This window comes from Apostichopus japonicus, chromosome 2 (assembly GCF_037975245.1).
Source record: "Apostichopus japonicus isolate 1M-3 chromosome 2, ASM3797524v1, whole genome shotgun sequence".
Lineage (NCBI taxonomy): Eukaryota > Metazoa > Echinodermata > Holothuroidea > Aspidochirotida > Stichopodidae > Apostichopus > Apostichopus japonicus.
In genome coordinates, this window is record NC_092562.1 from 9,785,302 (window position 1) to 9,805,077 (window position 19,776).

Here is a 19,776-nt window from a genome sequence, read left to right on the forward strand (position 1 = left end):
GTCACAACCAGTCATTTTAGTAGTTTCCCTGTTGCATTAGTTTTGAAATGTATCAGTTGGTTTGTCACAACCAGTCATTTTAGTAGTTTCCCTGTTGCATTAGTTTTGAAATGTATCAGTTGGTTTGTCAGAACCAGCCAGGTTAGTAGTCTCCCTGTTGCATCAGTTTTGATATGTATCAATTTTGAAATGTCAATTTTGAAATGTCACATTTTTCTGTGCTTTTCCTAGTTGCACCATTAACTTTTGTCTGGCTAAGTTAAATTGTACCCAACTGGTGAGAAGCCTCTGTCCTGCTGACGTATATGCTATAAACAAAATTATTAATTCTGTCATCTTATCTATTGATTTTATGAGCATTCTCATTCACAAGGTCACGCATGGATTAAGTCTGCATTTTTTTTGATTTACCTTCATTAGTCAAATATATTTCTAGTAGGTAATGTTAGTGGTATATAATCACATTATGTTTTTTTCACATCTGTGAGTGGTAACCTCACGTCTGTGACCATTAGTCTTTCCCCAAATATTGCCTCTACTGTTTTGGAATTCGAGCCTATTATACGTCATATATGAGTATCTACATGCAGTGCCCGTAGTTGATTCCAGTAGATCCGATTGCTGAGTTTGTTTCAAGCTAGTATGAGACGAGTGCTAGTCCAAATCGTCCCGATTCCAGTCCTGAGTCCAAGTCTAGTTAGTGAACTATCACACCCCTTTCCCTGCCTCAAACTCCTATGATTCTGATGATTTGCAATAGACTGGACTAACATACATCTCAATCGAAGAGATGAAGTTGTTATTTTAAGTTTTGTCACTGAATGCAAAATGAGTCTATGAGATCAGGATAGCGTGTGCTTGTAGAGGGTTCTCTCATTGAATGTTATACAGTATTGGCAAAACATTGGTGCTATCTATTAAAACTGATCGGTGATGTGATTCTTGGACATAAGAGAGTTTTTACAGATATACATGTATGTAGTTGTTATCCTTGGTGTTAAACTTTGATGTTAACATGACCTCTTAAGACTAAGGTAACTCAGTTGTGTCTTCAATAAGGTTACTGAGTTTTAAGGCAAGGATTCACATTGCCTCATAGCTTTTTAATTATTACATAATAGAGATTATTAAATATTATTAAATATTATTAAGATTATTAAATATTATTAAGATTATTGAATGTCATTAAGATTATTAAAGATTATGAATTATTAAATATTAATAATAATAATAAAACATAAAAGTTGCCTTGAGGTATTCATCAAATGATGTGAAAATAATTCAACAAATTTGTCAACTATTTTTGTCTGATTGATTGGATTGACTGACTGTCCATCTTATTCTGCATTGTAGACTCCTCACCTGGTCAGAGCAGCTGAACCCCTACCGATACCAACCAGACAAAATATCCCACAACAAATGCTGGCCCAGACACCACCATTGCAGGTTCCGACCCTGCCGAGACCGGTCGGATCTCCGGGTGTGCAGATGAGTCAATCAATGGCACCACTCTTAACCTCACCAGTGCAGGTCATGGTGCCTCCAGTGTCGCAAGCCATGATTCCGCCGTCGCAAGTTTTCAACCCCCCGAGACAATTTTCGACCCCTCCCAGACAAGTTGGAAATTCTTCTCTGCAGGATATGATATCCACGGGCCATGCCATGGGATCACCAGTTAAAGCGGCAACCCCACCGATGCAGGTCAGGAGCCCGCCCATACAGGTTGGAACCCCAACCAGACAAGTGGGTACCCCACCCTTACAGGCTGGCACCCCAACCAGACAAATGAGTACCCCACCCTTACAGGCTGGCACCCCAACCAGACAAATGAGTACCCCACCCTTACAGGCTGGCACCCCTCCTAGGCCACCTATGACTCCACCAAGTCCTGCTTTGCTAGCACATCTGTCGGGTATTTACGGGTCACCTGGGAATTACAGTTCATCTCCTCAGCAGATGCATCCTCTTCCATATCGTATGGGTTCACCACCAGGCTTGACCTTGTCCCCAGGGCATGTTCCCCAACCGCTTATGTCCCTACAATTCCAGTACCCAGGGAACGCATTGTTTCCAAGCCACCCTGGAGTTAATCCAGTGAGGCAGCCGGTGCCTCTGGTCATGATGCCGAACCCAATGTATCAAGGAGCAGTACCTACCATGCCGCAGACCGCTCCCAATGACATGGTGAGAATGTTTGAAGCTTTCAGTCGTGACTGATATCATTGATAACGGTCTCTTTTGGGATGTAAAAGAGATAAACTAGATGCATCCTTACTGCCGAGAAAGAAGATGAAGGCAGGAATAGATGTTTGAATGTGTTGATATTAAGAAAATTGAAATCTACACCTACCTCCGCCCCCCCCCCTCCCCCTTCCACAAATTCAGGGCTGGGCGTAGCCCTGCCAAATAAAAAATTATCTTAACATGTACCAAAAACTGTAAGAGAGTTCATTATGAACATGATTACCTCACAATCATCTTACACACTATAAGGCTGCTAGGTATAACTGAAGTACAGTACTGTTGTGTTACACCCCCATTGAGACAGTGTTTGGTATTGCTTTGCAGTTTAATTGAAGATCACGTAAACACGCTCAGGTATTGACATCACGACAACACTGTCATAGTGTGGTGTGTCACTTTGCCCATCTTTATAAGACATCAATTTAGACTAGATATCTGGAGGGGGGGGTGGTGCCTCTCAATTTGGGGGTCCTTATCCTTAGTGGTCACACCCTGATTGAGATGCTACACAAGTTCAAATGTCTCCTCCCACCCTCACATTCCCACCCCCACGTTCCCACCGACATATTCCCACCAACACACCACCTTTTGTAGAGCTAATTCTAGCATACACTACATGATGTGGGATGCTTTCATACATTATAAATAGAGAGTATCGGTGAGGGTGCATGCTCAATTAATCTGATATGTAAGTGAATCGGACAGAGAGCTTAGCCACTCCTACTCCCCTTCCCCAGTTTATACGATCACCATGTCAGATTTGTAGCCCAACCAGGTGGTGACTCACTGAGGCATTTCTTTACTCCCAACTGAATATCAGAGATCACAGTTTTATTTTATGTTTAGGTTATTCCACCTTTAATTTGTGCCGTCTTCTAATTTGTTTTCACTTTTTAAAAACACCGTTTGATTGTTTCGTCTTCTCTTCTTTCACCCATCAGAAGTCCAATCCGTTTCCATTTGCTCAAGCATCTGCAGAACTGCAGCAGATGTTGGGAATGACCCCTCCAGGCCAGAACTCCCAGCCACAAGCACCAAACGAGTGGCACTGAATGATCCCCATCGAGGTGGCTCAGCCTAGATATGTCAACATTTTAACTGCATCGATTCCGAGGAAGAAACCAAATCAGTGCTGAATAATTTTATCTGCTGATCTTGGAAGCAGCTCCACATGCATTGAGCACAGTTGTTTCCTGCCAAGGGGGTGAAATCAAGAGGAGATGGAAAGTGTTTCTAACTGATGAGGGGTCGGTTGTAACTGTTGGACCTGTTGAGTCACAAGTCAATATCGTGCGCTCAGAGTACAGTGAAATCCGATTGTGCTATTTTGTATTCATTATTCTCATTCATGAAACACACAGCACTGATGCCCTTCAATTGTCAGAGATGATTTCATCTGCAAACATTTTTCATGGAATATCTAGAAGACCTTTCCATTTAATGTCAGTAATTGATGCATAGAATGTCGGTGCACTTCCATTTCAAGATGGTATTTTGTGTATCTGGAATTGTGGGATAATCATCTTATGGTTTTGGTCTGTGCTCAGATTTGTGTTTTAACATTTTTAATCCTGACTTCATAAAGGCAAATGTATGTATCCATGGTTCAGAGGTCATTCTCAAAACTTTTAATTGTTTTGTTTTTCAATTTTGCTTGTCAACATCTTCCACTTTTTGCCAACCATTTCTACATCATTGGTTTTTAGTGTTTGAACTCGCCTATTCTTCTTATTGACATGCTGATTTAATTTACTTAGGTGGGAGGGGATATTCCTATGCCAATAAAAATGGTTAATAAAGTATTATGAAAAACAAAATTCATTAAATGTCAGTTTTGGTGACTTCATCGTTTGAATTTTTCCAATTTCTGAAATAAACGAATCATGTTATTGTGATACAAAGAACAAAAGAAATTGGGAGTTCGTTAAAACATTTGCCTATTAATTGGTAATTTACAGTTTGTTAATAGTTTCCACTTTACAGAATTTGTTCGTCCAGACACTTTTGTGTAAGCGTTAGTCATGCAAAGAAAATAATCAGCCAGTTGGCCAAATTTCTCTGAAATTTGCCATTTATTTTCCTCCTTTTCGCTTATTTCAAATAGAAAACAGAATAGTAATTTTGATGGTCTTTATCATCATTAATTAATGAAGATCAGCTAATAAAAAATCTGGTGCCATGTCACATTCGCTTTGGTGGTTGTTAGATGGTTTGTGTGCATATTGTAAAAATAGAAAGTCTCATAGTGACATCAGCGATATTGAAAATGTTACATCAACATTTGGTTTTTAAATTATTTCAGATTTCAGATTTAATTTCACAGTACTTCTGGACACTTTTACATTATCTTATCCTCCATAATGAAAATTTTCATCAGCATACTCTTTGAATGATTGAAAATAATTGGAAAAAAAAATTAATAAAAGTGAAATAGATATTATTTTTGTAGTTGCTTCCTGTGTGGTTTCTGACTTTCTAATAGTTCAGCTCCTACGCCCAGTTACTGGGTTATCCAAGAGGCAGAGGAGGCAAGTTGCCTAGGTTGGGACCACCAAGGTCAAGGGGGCCACCAAGGTCAAGGGGCCTCTGTGAACACTTCTAGGCGAGACATGCCAAGATAGGTAGAATAGGCTATTGCGTAGGGCCCACCAAAGTCAAAGGATCCTCTTGGTCAAGGGGCTATGGTGATAACATCTTGTCAATATTTCCTATCTTTGGGTTGTACCTGCAAAGCTAGTAATAAATGTTACTCGCAGAGCCTTGTGTTAATCCGGCCGTGTCCTCACCCCCTCCTCCCCCTCCATCTGTCAGTGATAACATGCATGGGCGCAGATCCTGGTGGGGACAGCGGGACGCTTCCCCACCAACTTCAGTGGTGGGGACATGATATACTGTGTCCCCACCAAAGGCTGCATTTCAAATTCCCCTGTATTGAACTTTGGCGCAGTTTGATCCAGCATTGTGCAAATGACATGCAATAAAAGACGAGAATTATTACTATTGACACTTGGGCGTGACTCATTCTCGTAAATCCAGCAAGTTCTTGCACTGCTGAAAGATCATTCAGTTCCTTGAGGAGACTGAAGACGTGGTTACGTAGTACCATGAAACAATCAAGGCTTAACCATCTGCTATGCGATGTCCATAGTGAGATTCTGGACAGAATCGAACCACGCGTTATCGCGGAGAAATTCATCCACAACAAGCCAAATACACGGAGGAAAGTATTTGGATGCTTCTAATTATGTCTCTGAAGTAAGAATAAACTGGGCCTTACAACCTGCTACACTATAGTACACTTTTCATCGTACTGTGAGACATGAGCTTTCGAAGATGAATATACGAATATGCAGGAGCAGCATTCATATAACTCGATGTAACTTAATTATCACCAGTTCTCATTTGATTATATTTATCCACAGTTGTTTAAGCATTTGCAGCAGACTATAATTGTTTTTTGGGAGAGGACCCCAGACCCATCTTATACAAAAGTCTACTTGGATTATTTGTCTCCTGATTTTTTTTCTGCAGACACCCATGTATTTCCCCAAACTAAATTTCTAAGCCATGAGATCTAAAACTTAAGGAGGTTTAGGAGCATCATTGGGTCTGGGAAGTGTTATTTCTGGCGATTTGGAAGGTATATTTGCCAAAAATTTCTTGTACACTAGCACCTCTGCAGAGACCAGACAAGTATCCCCACCATTATCCAAGACAGTTATCTGCGCCCATGATAACTTGTAATTAACATCATAAAGAGAGGGACAAAGTATGTTGTAAATAGCCTTCTGAATAAGGTGACCAGACATCCTCATTTTGCAGGGACAGTCTCCGGATGATTTTTCATGTACCCTCCCCTGATAAGACCCCCTAGAACTTTCCCCGTATTTCATGTGTCATGCATCGTGGAACATTACAAGTCAAAAATTTCCCAAATTTGTTTATTTGAAGGTGCAGAGTAATTCCAATTTGTACAATAAATGCCAGTTTGTGGAGGATTTATCATTGAAGAATGGATAGTTGGCCAGCAACCTTGAAACAGCATAAAATATTGAAATGCCTTCAGAATCCCACCTGTCCCATAAAATGTATATTATAGATAGTAGATATTCCCTGATGTCAACATAAAAGTATCAATATCACGTCCCTGCATTGCCTGGAAAAGATATCGTCACCTTATATCAAAAATCACTTTCCCATGATCTATCCTGCACATTGTGGGGGAGGGAGAGGAGATGTATCCCTTTGTGAGAGACTGGCTCATTGAAAGGAAATCACAGATTATGACTATTCTCGTTTGGCCCTCCTCTTTGCCTGCACAAAACGATGGTCAGAATTCCTACAATGTAACATGTCCAACCAATCAACAATACCAAAAGAAACTCTGGCTTCAGTGTCACATGGTCAGCCTCCAATGTTTCACCATGTGAAAAACTGTTAATTGAACAGTTCAGAAAAGTGACACACAAGCTCATACCCGGATATGGAGAAGGCTCTCCAAGTAACTGTGACAAAACGAATGTGTTCATACGGTGGCAGCACGCAAGTCTGTCAGCTTTGTGAATTTTCTGTCAGCCAGTTGGGACAACTTTCTAATATTAATGCCACTCTATACTGTCTTTTTATATCACAGCATACAGAAGTATAGACAGTATGAGCAGTTCCTAACATTCATACTGCCCATTCTGTCAGTACAAGTGCTTTGAAGCATAAAATGTAGGTACAGTATGTAAAACAGAAAAATGTCTGGGTGCCTTCTTTTCCAGAGTACCTTAGGGGAATACTGAGGACCTATGAGAGACACTGCATTAATTAAACCCTGTTCAACCTATCCATCTGTCCTATAAATGACCCACTCTACTAAATATCTTTCAGAGTCCTAAATTAATTCTTATACATGAGAAACTTAACTTCAAATAATTATGAACAAAAATGTTTTACTAAATAGTTTCACTTTACTTGTGATACTTTCTTTATTCCATCTCTACATAATTCTTACAAGATTGGACCTAAGATACCACACATCAACAAAAAAAATGTGTCTTTTCGCATTAAATGTTAATAACATTGAGAATAATATATTAAGGATTTTTTCATAGTACAAAAAAAAAGGTTACCAGCATCGAATCTCACAAGCCCTGGCATTGCATGCACTAACAGGTAAAAGGGTTCTTTCACTACTGAATGTTAGCTCATTCCATTTGTATGTAACAATGTAACTAATGGAATAGCCCAGTTTAGACAAACCTAAATTCTAGTTTATTCCCAATCACAACTGTTAACACAGACCTATGCATTACTAACCTATTATCAAACCTCGGGTAGGTATGACACTCTCTGAAAATGTGGCAAGAAAGGTTTGGGCAATCTATGTGTTTTATTTTAAAGCTTTACAGAGTTGTAGGTCCTACTACTTTTTCTGAGTGATGGTGGAAAGTGGTATTGTTTATATCGTGACATAATTTTTCAACATTTCAGGACAGCCAATCAAACATTTTAAACAAAGACACAAACCTAAACTTCAGCTTTATTTTCAGCTTTATATAGAGATTTTAAAATGACAAGCTCCCTCACACAGCTAAGAAAAACGTCTTGCTCCCTTCGTGAGAATTCAAAATGGTGTCCAGTGGTTGCCATTTTGTAAATATGTGATGTCATAGTAAACAGCAGCAACATTTTCAAGGCCACAAGAAAAGGACATTTAACCTACTACTGTAGATGAATGTGGAATCTGAAGGATATTGTAGTGGTCATTCGTAACCTGCATTAACACAAGAATTGAACCATTTTGCTTATTTACTATGGCATAAGACTAGTGGTACTATCATCACTGGCTCTTTAATCACTTAAGTCAGACCTCTCTTCCTACACAGGCATGCACACATTCAAAACTATCTTAAACTTTGAAATTGGTGTGACACTAAAAGTTATCACTTGTTGATTTACAAATTGACATCGTAAGTCTTCCAGGAATGATACGTTACTATTCTGTGGGCTTACCCTAAATGCCCTATCATCTTATTAATTTTTCAAGCCTTAATAAAGGTTATTCATTGCAGTGCATATGCAAATCATTCACAACTTTTCTCAGTCTTGACATTACAAAGGACAACATCATAATAAGGATGAAGCTATTAGCAAACAAAAGAGACAATGCATATATAGGAAATATATTTAAATTAAATTTTAAAAGAGCTCCGAGCCGGTTAAGAGCCTATCATTCAACACTTAACCCACCTATACAAAGAGAAAAACATATATAATTACTTCTGTATATAACACCTATTTGGCATACATATATATGTGTATATATATATATATATATATATATATATATATATATATATATATATATATATATATATATATATATTTATATATATATATATTTATATATATATATATAAATATATATATATATTTATATATATAAATATATATATATATATATCTATATATATATATATATATATATATACATATATATATATATATATCTATATATATATATACATATATATATACATATATATATATATATATATTTATATATACATATATATATATACATATATATATATATACATATATATATATATATATATATATATATATATATATATATATATATAAATATTTATATATTTTTATATATATATATATACACCATCATCCATTTTATTATTGTACACTACTTTGTATTTAGTCTGTAGCACTTAAAGGGATACTCCGGTGGCAGACAATGTGACACCGATACCGAAAAGAAAAATATTCCACACTGTTATTGGAAAATCCCTTCTGAGTATTTTTGTCTAGAAATCAAGATATTGGTTAATTGCATGAAACCTATTTTGACTGGCTAAACCCCTCAGGATTTTCCCTGGGGTTGACCACAGTAGGTGGTCTGGTCTATGACACGTCATAACTGCAAATGCTCTTCAAAAACTTTGGCTTTCCTTTCCTAATCCTTCTTGTTGATTTAACCTTTCAAACCAGACACATTCAGAACGAACTGAGCTCAATTTTCACTGTTCTTGGTAACTTATAATAGCATAAAATTGCCAGTTATTCTTGTAGAAAGATTTTTCTACTCTGACAATAAGTGAATTTAAATATTACAAAGAAAAGAAATTCAGGTGAATTGCCTTTAATGATGACATCATTCACTTTGCTGTTGCCAGATGCAATTTTTAAAATACCACCAAATTATTTGAAAAATTCATATCGTTGCCATACAAAATGCTACCAAAATATGGTTTGGACCTATTGATACAGACAGTTATCAACCATATTTAATAAGCGACCGACTTCAGCGACCGGAATATCCCTTCAGACAGAAATATCTCCCACCAACAAATTTTTACAATGAATCCAAAACTTAAACGACAAAAATTTATCTATGTACAATAATCTTTCACAACTCAGCATCTTTTGCCCTTAAAGGTGAACTTTCATCTGTAACTTGCAGGGTGCACATGGAATATACTGCACCTTCAAAGTAAGGATTATTTTTCAGACTGTTCCTTGGAATTTCATATTCAAATAAATAAAAATCTAAGGGAGAGGAGAGGAACAGTTTAACATCTTGTAAGGATGATCAGATATTTGCTTCCGAGCGTACTCCAAGGTTCGTTGTAAATATATTATTTTCAGGGGTACGCAATCACTGCTTTGAGAATTGAATTTTACATGACAATGGTGACTATTTGTTTTGTTTTTTAAGAAAAAAATTAATAAGATATAGGATAAAAAGAAATTTGGTAAAATATGCTAAATTTAACAAAGCAGTGTTTCTCTTGTTAGCCCAATGACTGTGAGATCAAAAGTCTGTACGTGGGGCGTTAGGCAGATGTCTCTGCTGGTTTGGGTTAATTTTCCCTACAGGATTTACAAACCACTGCTTTTGAAATCTTACATTGGTCACTGTGAAGACAGTTACATACAGATGTCAGAAGAAAACTTGATATTCACCAAACAACTAAATGGTAGTACTACCACATGGCCATATGACCTTCACGTTACATGTCATGAGCAAAACTAATACCCAAACATGAAATTTCCACAAGTTCTATATACAATCAGTGTTAACACATTGACTTGAGTATCCAAAGACAACTATAAAACTAAAAGTAATAATGCCTCATCTTACAATCCCAACAGGATCTTCAGAGATAATTCCGACATTTTTACAGAATAAACCTGCTAGCATTGAGACATCAGATTCTCTTACTTTAACACAATTATCTTTAACCATTTTACTCAGAGTTTCTCATTTTACTCTTATTTATTTCTCATATTAAAACAGAAGATATGGTTCGTTAAAAAGCATTTCAACCCTTGAAAGATTATTCTACTGTTATCTGATATGATTCTAAATGTGTTTGGCTAATACATCACTTTTTCGTCACACATTACTGAAACAGGATTTTATGAAGTTCTTAAATACCCAACGTCCTACAGTTTCACCGGGCGTCTTGCGATTCTGTTAGGGTTATATATTATATTATGGTGGATAACAATGGAAAAAGAAGTTTTTAGAAAGTTTGTGAAGCTACCCTCTGTTGAATACCACAAACTACACAACAAATTGTCTGCTGAGTTGATTGCACGAGGTTGTTTTCTCCTCCTCCTCCTCCTCCTCTTCCTCCTCCTCTTCCTCCTCCTCACCACATATGAAAATCAAAGTCATCATCCCGGTTAAAGATCATAAAGAAGATGAGAATAGTGATGAAACACCACGTATTACCAGCCATGGTAAGGATAGCAGGGACAATCTCGATCTGTGGAAAAAAAAAAACAACTGTGATAAAGTACATTGAAAAATATCATCATCTGAGGAGGCACAGTTGGAAACCTGTAAGTAGTGCTGAATTATCCAGCAGGACGATGAGCCAAAATAAAGAACCCCTCAACCCCCCAACCCCAACCCCCTAAGGTCAAGGAACTGCTATAAACACTTTCAGGTAAAGATATAGCAACTTTCTGCAATTTGGGTTATGCCCAACAAAATTAAAGGTGGGCGGGTATCGGGGAGGGGGAGAAGGGGAGGGGAACATGAAGCTATTCATCCAGCACAGCATGTCATGTATCCAAATATATCTGCTCTACTGAAGACAAATATACCTGTACAGTACCCTCTGTGTTTACAATTTATGCTGTCAAAATTCCATTCAGTTCCTTTCATTATTTATTCAAAACGATGATGCAGTCCGTGACAAATAAGATGATGGTGAGAACACAAAGTCTGTTCAAGTCTCACTACTTGTTTGCCAAAATTTAAACTTCAACCTTTCCTGCTTACTGCAATAAAAGCTCAGTGAAAATGACAAATGCAATTTTCATATCAATATTCATTATTTTTATTTGAGTTATCTGTTGTTAAAAATATTGAGCTAAATAAAAATTTGCCAGATTTATTAACAAGTCCGTAGATTCCACAAACGCCAATCCAAATTGGCAAGCCCCACCCAACAGATCATGCGCCAATCAAATCTCTGTTTTGTTATCGGATGTTAGGCCTAGGCCTACTTCCACTTTCGTATCTTAGGTCTCTTCTCTTGAATAGTATCTTTCTTTCGGTCTTACCGATGCAGCTTGCAAAATTGTGTCATTTCCTACCATTGCAATGAGTAAACAGGTGTTTTCATATGTTTCCCCCGTAGAATTGTAAAAGTGGACGATACGAGTATAGGACTGGGCTAAAATCTTGATCAGGCCGCATATAAAGACTATTTTGTTTACTTTTGTGTAATGATCATGCTGACAAGGGGGCTCTTTGATTTTATGGTAAATCGTTTGTGCCATAAGGGCAACAGAAAATACATTTGTTTCTTTCGATTGCAACAGCTTTACTCCATTAAACCCACTTGGTGCATTTAGAATAAGGAACATTGAACTTTAACAGAACTTTTTAATTGTATTTGATAAAGAATACCACAGATTAGTACCAGAGAAAAAGGTATATGCTCTTTTCTGACTCCTCAAGGTTTAAAGGCATGCCGCGCTCTGAAGAAGATAACTTTCCGTTGTTTGCAAGTGAAGTTTTCTTTTTGTCACTACAAAATGCAGACAGTAATGAAACGTGATACCTTGTTATCTTTTATCTAGACCTGAGATGTCCATCGCTGCTATACACTGTGTTGTGGGTATTGACCGTAGCTGTATGTATCGACTGTACACTAGTGTCTAATTACTGACGGTAGCAAGCTGTGTGTGTATTTTCTGGGATTGATGGTGGTGTCTAACATTTCTGTTACACCTCATTCGAAACTAGGTCAGATTACCGGCATAAGACGTTACTTCGTGCGCGAGTCTTCACACCCTTTAACCTGATGAATAAAATCCTAGAGCTTCCTTATATAATAATGAATAAATGTCAAAAATTCTAAAACAATAGGATATTCAATCATTTGAATAACTTGAATAACAAAAAAAAATAATCTGGATATAATCCAAGGAGGAGTAAAATAACTCACTGCTCCTACTCTGCATAGTATGAAAGGAAGATCATATGCAGATACTACAATCCAAGGATATAATCCAAGGAGGAGTAAAATAACTCACTGTTCCTACTCTGCATAGTATGAAAGGAAGACCATATGCAGATACTACAATCCAAGGATATAATCCAAGGAGGAGTAAAATAACTCACTGCGTCTACTCTGCATAGTATGAAAGGAAGACCATATGCAGATACTACGATCCCAGTCGTGATGAAGAGGCACGTCTCCTTAATGGCATTACTCGAACCGGAGAGGGCATCTGTATCGCCGATCCGAGCAGCGATCAGAAGCGGGATCGGTGAAAGAACATAGAACACCAGCACGAACATCGGCCACCATACCCTATAGAGTTCAAAAGAGACAGAATAGTCATGACTTGGCGAGCCACTTTGGATAAAAAACTAGCAAAATGTGGGGTTTCCCATGGCATTTCTATTGTTAGAGGCGGTAACTGGTTTGTGACACTGGAGGGCATGAGCATACCCTGGGGGGGTGGGGGGCTTTATCTGGGGGTATAGTTGCACGTAAAATTGTTTAATGTCAGTCATCCTAATCATGAATTAGATAAAATTACTATGTTAAATAGGCAGAAGAACTTTTATTTGTGTTCACAGCCAATTTTTCACTGTCAGATGATAGCATGGGTTAAAAAAGTTGGATTCCAATCATTGCATTTTTTCATTTCTTCTCTGAAACAGTGGGCGGTCGCGAAATATAGAGAGGTGACCACCTGACAAAATGCATACTAGGGGGAAAGCCTTAAATGTATCTATTTGCTTCCCAAAAACACATCTTACTTCCTAGTTGGAACTGAGATATGGGGACAGGAGCTTGGAGATTCGGGGACTGGGATTGGGGTGAATTGTTTCACCCCTTTAATGGTATTTGTCAGTACTCCGGCCCTGATGCAAGCATCAAATCAGGGCGTCACAAACACACACACAAACACGCACACACGTATACACAATCATGAACGCAAAGGTTACAAATATCATCGAAACCAAAAATCTAAGTCTGGCTGAATCTCCTCATTACATCAATGATAAAATCACATAGATCCTAAAACTAAATCACAGAGCAAAATCAGAGAGATATTTTTTTACCTTTATCCATTTCAAACTCATATTTTCCCCTTGATGTTAGGGTACATTATCATACTACCCTTAGTTGCATCTCCAGTCTAACTTTGCACCATTTCAATAGTGGATTATGTGATGTCTGCAGTCTGTCATAATTACTATATTTCACATTTTTACAATCCTATTTACAAATATGTATTTGAATATGTACACTATACAGGGGGGGGGGGGGGGAGTTGACATGAACACTCACTGAAAGGTTGGTAAAGCACAGGCAAGGACCACCAGCATTAAACCAACAGAGGCAGAAAAGGCCAAACCAACGAGGCTGTGAAATAATTTAAAACAATGAAATAAAAACAAATTTACAATTTCTACCTTGTGCACTAAAGATAGAAAAGTAAGATTTCAAGAAAAAAAAGCCCTATCTTAGAGAGGATGAGCCCACATTGTTATTGAGTACATCTAGGTCTGTTTCCCCCCCCCACCCTCACCACCCCCACATGTGGCCATCCACGGCTCCACCCTCCCAATCCTGTTTCTCCTCAACTCTTCTTCTACCAAAGGAACATGTCACATGTTTGTGTTAATAAAACAACTTATTCCACAACTCTACTAACTCTAGAGAAAGATCATAAAACAAAATAACTTTTTCATATATTGTTGTAGGGCCCACTAGTAGAAAGCATCAGGTGCACTAATTAGTTATGTGCTTAAAACTACCATATCAGCCAAGGTCAACATTAACATTAATTATGCTTTACAAGACTTTTTAGAAGCTGACGGCGGAAATTGTTCATGATTTACGAGTAAATAAATTAAAAGAAAGGACTCGCACAATATTCTTGAGATATGTTTCAATAAATAACTGGTTGACATAAAGAAGACAGACAAAGTCAATAGCATCTATGAAATGATGAGATCACTTGAAAATTTTCCAACAGTATTAACGTAAACTTATATTTGATACGATTTTGGCATAAAAGTACAGCAACTTACCCTTTGAGTCAGAAGTTGAGAGAGAGAGTAGTGTCAAATAGGGGAAGGAAAAGAGAAAAAAATAAATAAGTCAAAAAGTGAAAAGGATTTATTGAAAGAGGGGTTTCTCCTTACCGATAGATCAACACAGACCAACAATGAAATTGAGATTTTGAAGAAAGACAAATTCAAGTTTACATTCATGATCTTAACATTTATTGCGCCTTTTAGTTGTATGGTGGTTTATGGTAACTTCACTTGTTCCCTAACTTTGCATATTGGGTTATACATGTATAGCTATATACTGATAAACAATGAAGGTGCCATGTTTAAAAGTAAAATTATAACCACCTTGTTTTTCTTATCCACATAAAATTAACGAACACTTCTAAAAATTTAATACAGTTAAGGAAGAAAATATCAATTTTGTATTTTGAGACAAATATATGAATCAATTCAACTGCTTTACCGTAATTATAAAGTGAAGTTTGATGCATGAATGTTTAATGCACAAAGCTAGGGAAATTTGTCTTTTGCCTTGAGCATTTTGACTGGGACCACTTACAGGTATTATTGTCTCATACTGGTGAAATCTGATCAAACCATCCATGAATTCACATTAGTACTATACTAGAAGCATAGAGCAAAACCAGGTAGCGACACCTTAGAGATCATCATTACCATTGTGATCTAAAAGAATATTTGTATTCTGCAACAGGTTTAATACTGTGTACCATCCTACCACATTCACTTTATAATTGCACTGTTAACATATTTCCAGAACAGATTGGAAACCATTAAGCACACTTCACCTTTAATTTTAATAAACACAAACTGCATTATTTGGGCAAACCTGTATATTAATCCAGGTGATAAAATTAGATGGGTTTGGATGCAACATATTCCATTTAATTTGAGGCTTTTAAAGTATCAAAACATACATGTGAAAATTTTATTTCATTTATGGAAAACAATTGCTAAGAGAATAATGTAAAGGTGCATGATTGTTTCAATAGAAGTTGGATAGAGTATACACTACTCACCAAACATGAAAATGAGCTTGGTTAAATAAACCTAAATTAAAGTATGGCCTAGGCTATATAATATAATTTGCAACATTGTACAGTACCTAATAGGCTGAGTTTAGGCCTACCTAGACTCTAGTGTAACATTGTCTGCTAGAGAGAATTTGGGCGGGGCGGAGGGGGGAGGACTCTGTTATTGCCTAGGCTATCAAGAAGGAATATCTCACAATACAACATTGTTAGTAGCAGCCTAAGTTGGACCCCAACTTAGTAGCCTATAGCCTCTAAGTTATACTAGTACTACGTAAGGCTAGGCCTATAGCACAATAACAATAGCCCTGCTTCTAGAGTAACATTGTCTGCTATAGAGAATTTGGGTGGGTGCAGGGGGGACCCTGTTTTGGCCTAGGCTATCAAGAAGGCAACAGTAGTACTAGTAGAATAAGTTGGACCCCCAATGTAGTAGACTATAGCCTTTACTTTAAGTTAGTGGTAAGGCTAGGCCTATAGCACAATAACATTTAACAGCTTAAAACAAGAACCTAACATTCTTGCCTAGTATTAGTAGAACAATTGTAGTCTATTCTGCATCTGACTTACGTCAGAACAGTACTTTCATAACACAAACCGTAGACGTGTTTTGCAAAAACATAGTTTCTGAATTGCGCATCGGTTGAAAGGTACTGTAGGCTAGGCATAGCGCTAATAATATATTAAGTTTGCTTAGCCTAACTGCTAGGCTATACAATACGTCTAGGCTTTGTTGCATTTCCGTGTCCCTATTCAAGCAAACTAGTTAGGCCTACGTAAACACCTTTTATGTCAGTCATGATGTTCGATGAGTTTCTTCACTTGAAGGCAGTTCAAGAGGTTCAATGCTCAGATTACTGTAATGCAATACCAATTTTATAGACAGGACTGATTCTGTATAACCAAAAATGTTAACCCTTGCCGTTTGTAGTGGTACTTGTTGTTGTACTAGTACTATATATCAGATCTGAAGGCGCTTTGAGTGATATGTACTGGTACGGTGCTAACTACATCTTCTTTAGTCTTTGCTGTTTGCATAGCTGGTCATGTAAACTAGAGTCACTGTCACAGGAGTCCATTGAGTTTATATATGTGTTACATTTTGTACTTTTCATTCCACAGCCAAATGTTACTGACGAAGGTCCCAGGGGGGTCCGCAAATTTATATACATAATTATGACATGTATTTTCTTGGTATCTATCAAGTGCTCACGACGTACTCCGCACTTTGTTTCAACAACGACACATTTTGATGTGATCGCGATCATATCAAACAGGATACGTATGCGCTATATTTAGTAACCATTCCATCATATGACAATGATCTTCGATTTTTTTATTTACAAAACAAAAGACGAAAATGTGGATAGGGAGTTCCTTGACTCCATAGCCAAATGTATCTGCTCTTTCTGTGTCAGCTCATGAACATACAAGGGAGCCGGTATGACGTATATAACCTTTACATCATTTGTATGACGTCATTACTCTTGAGTTTAGTGCTCACTATAGTACCAATTCAACGAATTATATTATAATTACAGTTTTCTTCATTTCTAAACAAAAGATCACTGCAAACATGGAAAAGTGATACTTTGCAATAAACAGGGAGTTAGCTATTTATGAAAAAGACTACGTACATTGCTTTCCGAAGATTTTAACAATACTGGTATACAGGGGTGTCGGAAGCTATTTTGGATTGGTACGGCAGATCAGAGTGTGGCTATTTATCATAATTATCGGGGGACGTGTCACGTTTGGTAGGTCAAATTACGCCTAAGCGCCACCATGGTTGGCGCGTAGCGTAAAGGAGACAATTTTGAAAAAATGCCTCCCAGATTGCAGGAAAAGGCACTTCCCGAGCTTGAAAACAAGACCCCTGCCATGCCAGAGTAGTCACATTTAGCCTACTTGACGTCATCATTATTTGCCATGGCATCATTTTTTGCCATTTTTTTTCTTAGTCCTACTTATTTTCCTTTTTTTTTTGCGCCGTGAATATGGAACTTCAAGTTTGTCTCGCTCCCCCTCCCGCTTCACCGTATCAATTGTTGTTCAGGGAAGAGTGGCGGAGTGGCCTGATTAGATTTCCCCGCCTCTCTTGGAAAAGAAGTTCGCCCATAGGGCAACTATACATCATTGGTGCCATTAAAGTAGTTCGATCAGTTTTATAGAATTTCACAATTTTAGCCATCATTTGCTAAAAGATGCAAATGCGTTAAAAACACATCTATACTGGCTAAAATCAAGTTCTTACTGATTTTCCTGAATTAAAATATACCTCGATCAGTTACAGTATTTTGGGAGCAGCCCGAGAATATATTAGTCGACAAAGGCGACAATAAAAGCAGTAGTATGTTACTTGTAATATGTACAACATAGATCACGTGGACAGTGACTACATTACGATATCGATAACCTAATTATCATGTGTTCACGTTATAAATGTCTTAACTGGCAAAAAAATGCAAATGCCTTTTCTCCCTTGTCCATGCAATGGCAAAATCAACTCGTTTTCAGCCTTTATGATAGCCGGTGGCGCTACAACCATTTAGTGCCCCCAGGGAGGAGGGTAAAATGTTCAATGTCGACTGGGCAAAGGATAGTTAGGGGATCCCGTGCCTTTTGGAAATTTTGGTAAAATGGAGGGTGCAATTAGATGCAAAATTGTGCAATATTTTGCAATGTTGAAGAATGTTCGACTGTTATTTAGTTTGTAGTAGCTGAGTCCCATACTAAATAATGAGTCATTTTATACCCTTTATATGTATGTATACTGTAGACTGGAAGTTTCTGATAAATATTTTCTGTATCTGAGGGGAAGCTAAACCCCTCCCCCACCCTACAGAAGTATACGCCGGATTGCGCCGTACGTGATGATAGCCCGAATTTCGAGGCCTGTCCATGCAGGAGCATTTTTTTAAAATATAATTACCCCGTTCCGCCCTCCAGACGACATTTAGCACAACCAACACTCGATCAACATAATGAACAACTTACACTTCACAAACAGTTCATCAGCAAAAAGGAATACTCAAAAGTTACTAATTGTCCGGCTTATTGGATTGAGTCGGGTATTGTAAAGACCCAAAGATAATTTGTTATTCGGGAAAACTACATTATTACTGATTCGGTGTTGCCTCAAATGAAATTCACGGGCAGTCCTAATTTATCTGCCACCATGCGGATACCGGTCTTGTCTGGAAATTGAAGGCAACAAATAACGCAAAGCAGCCAAGTGTTTTTAGGAGAAGCTGAATGCCCGGTGATTCTCCAATTGCATTTTTCGTTCACTCATTTTCTCACAACTTGGAACGGACCATTTATTAAATGGGAAACCGCTGGATTTCTTTCGTGATAAAGGGCGCATCTCATTTTAGCCGGCTAGGGCTCAAACGTATACCATGCATTGCACGACCCTCCAGATGTTAAGTTTTCATTGCTTATAACTCCACAACCTTCACCCACTCGATGATAATTAAGTTGCCAGTCGTTTCCATTTTAAACGGAGGAGGGTTGTGGGATTGAGTGTTTGACCATCCCGTGGACCGTCCCTTTGATCCCTAAGGAGCAATCGGTTAAAGGAAATATTTACCCCAGTCTTGTGTTTCAGTGAAAGCCTCAAGAATAATCGAAAGAAAGAAACATAATGCATGCAAATGATAAATTTCAAATTTAATTCCTCTTATTAAAACTGCAGTTTGTGTTTGAAAAACACTATTTGGAGTATTCTAGTTTATCAAAATGCTTGAATAAGATATCACCGAAACAAGGTGATACACTGACCTAAAGTTTTTCGATAAAAGTTGACAAAAGGATGCATCAAGTTATGCATAAAATTACATGTTATATGCTGTAGACCTCAGTTAAATAACCCTTCAATATGTCCAGGTGGTATTTCTATAATTCAGTTGTTTTTTG

General features: G+C 37.6%; 2 protein-coding genes across 5 annotated transcripts in view; one reads left to right on the top strand and one right to left on the bottom strand.

Moving 5' to 3' along the window:
• LOC139977170 (terminal uridylyltransferase 4-like) overlaps positions 1–4,684 on the top strand; it is a 32,027-nt gene extending 27,343 nt beyond the window's left edge. For all 3 annotated transcript variants that reach the window (XM_071986402.1, XM_071986392.1, XM_071986407.1), the window contains exons 19-20: positions 1,354–2,184; positions 3,186–4,684. In XM_071986402.1, the coding sequence (XP_071842503.1) occupies positions 1,354–2,184; positions 3,186–3,296 (942 nt within the window). In that variant the 3' untranslated portion in view covers positions 3,297–4,684. The remainder of the gene's footprint in view (positions 1–1,353; positions 2,185–3,185) is intronic.
• A 5,335-nt stretch (positions 4,685–10,019) lies between these two features.
• On the bottom strand, positions 10,020–17,096 carry LOC139977317 (leptin receptor overlapping transcript-like 1). 2 transcript variants are annotated; one of them, XM_071986611.1, is made up of 4 exons: positions 16,642–17,096; positions 14,079–14,153; positions 12,896–13,088; positions 10,020–11,024 (listed from the first exon to the last, which is right to left on the bottom strand). In XM_071986611.1, exons 1-4 carry the CDS (start codon positions 16,656–16,658, stop codon positions 10,908–10,910), a joined length of 402 nt encoding a protein of 133 aa, XP_071842712.1. In that variant the 5' UTR covers positions 16,659–17,096; the 3' UTR covers positions 10,020–10,907. The 2 variants fall into 2 exon arrangements, with proteins under 2 accessions (XP_071842712.1, XP_071842706.1); XM_071986605.1 differs by lacking the exon at positions 16,642–17,096 and adding an exon at positions 16,456–16,611.
• Between the last annotated feature and the right edge of the window lie 2,680 nt (positions 17,097–19,776).

Excerpts from the sequence above, each read along its gene's own strand:
- LOC139977317 (XM_071986605.1), bottom strand. The coding sequence starts at position 16,526 with ATGCCTAGCCTACAGTACCTTTCAACCGATGCGCAATTCAGAAACTAT. Across the intron at positions 13,089-14,078 it reads TGTGCTTTACCAACCTTTCA|GGTATGGTGGCCGATGTTCG; the intron begins GTGAGTGTTCAT and ends TGAACTCTATAG. Across the intron at positions 11,025-12,895 it reads TACTATGCAGAGTAGACGCA|ATCGAGATTGTCCCTGCTAT; the intron begins GTGAGTTATTTT and ends TTTTTTCCACAG.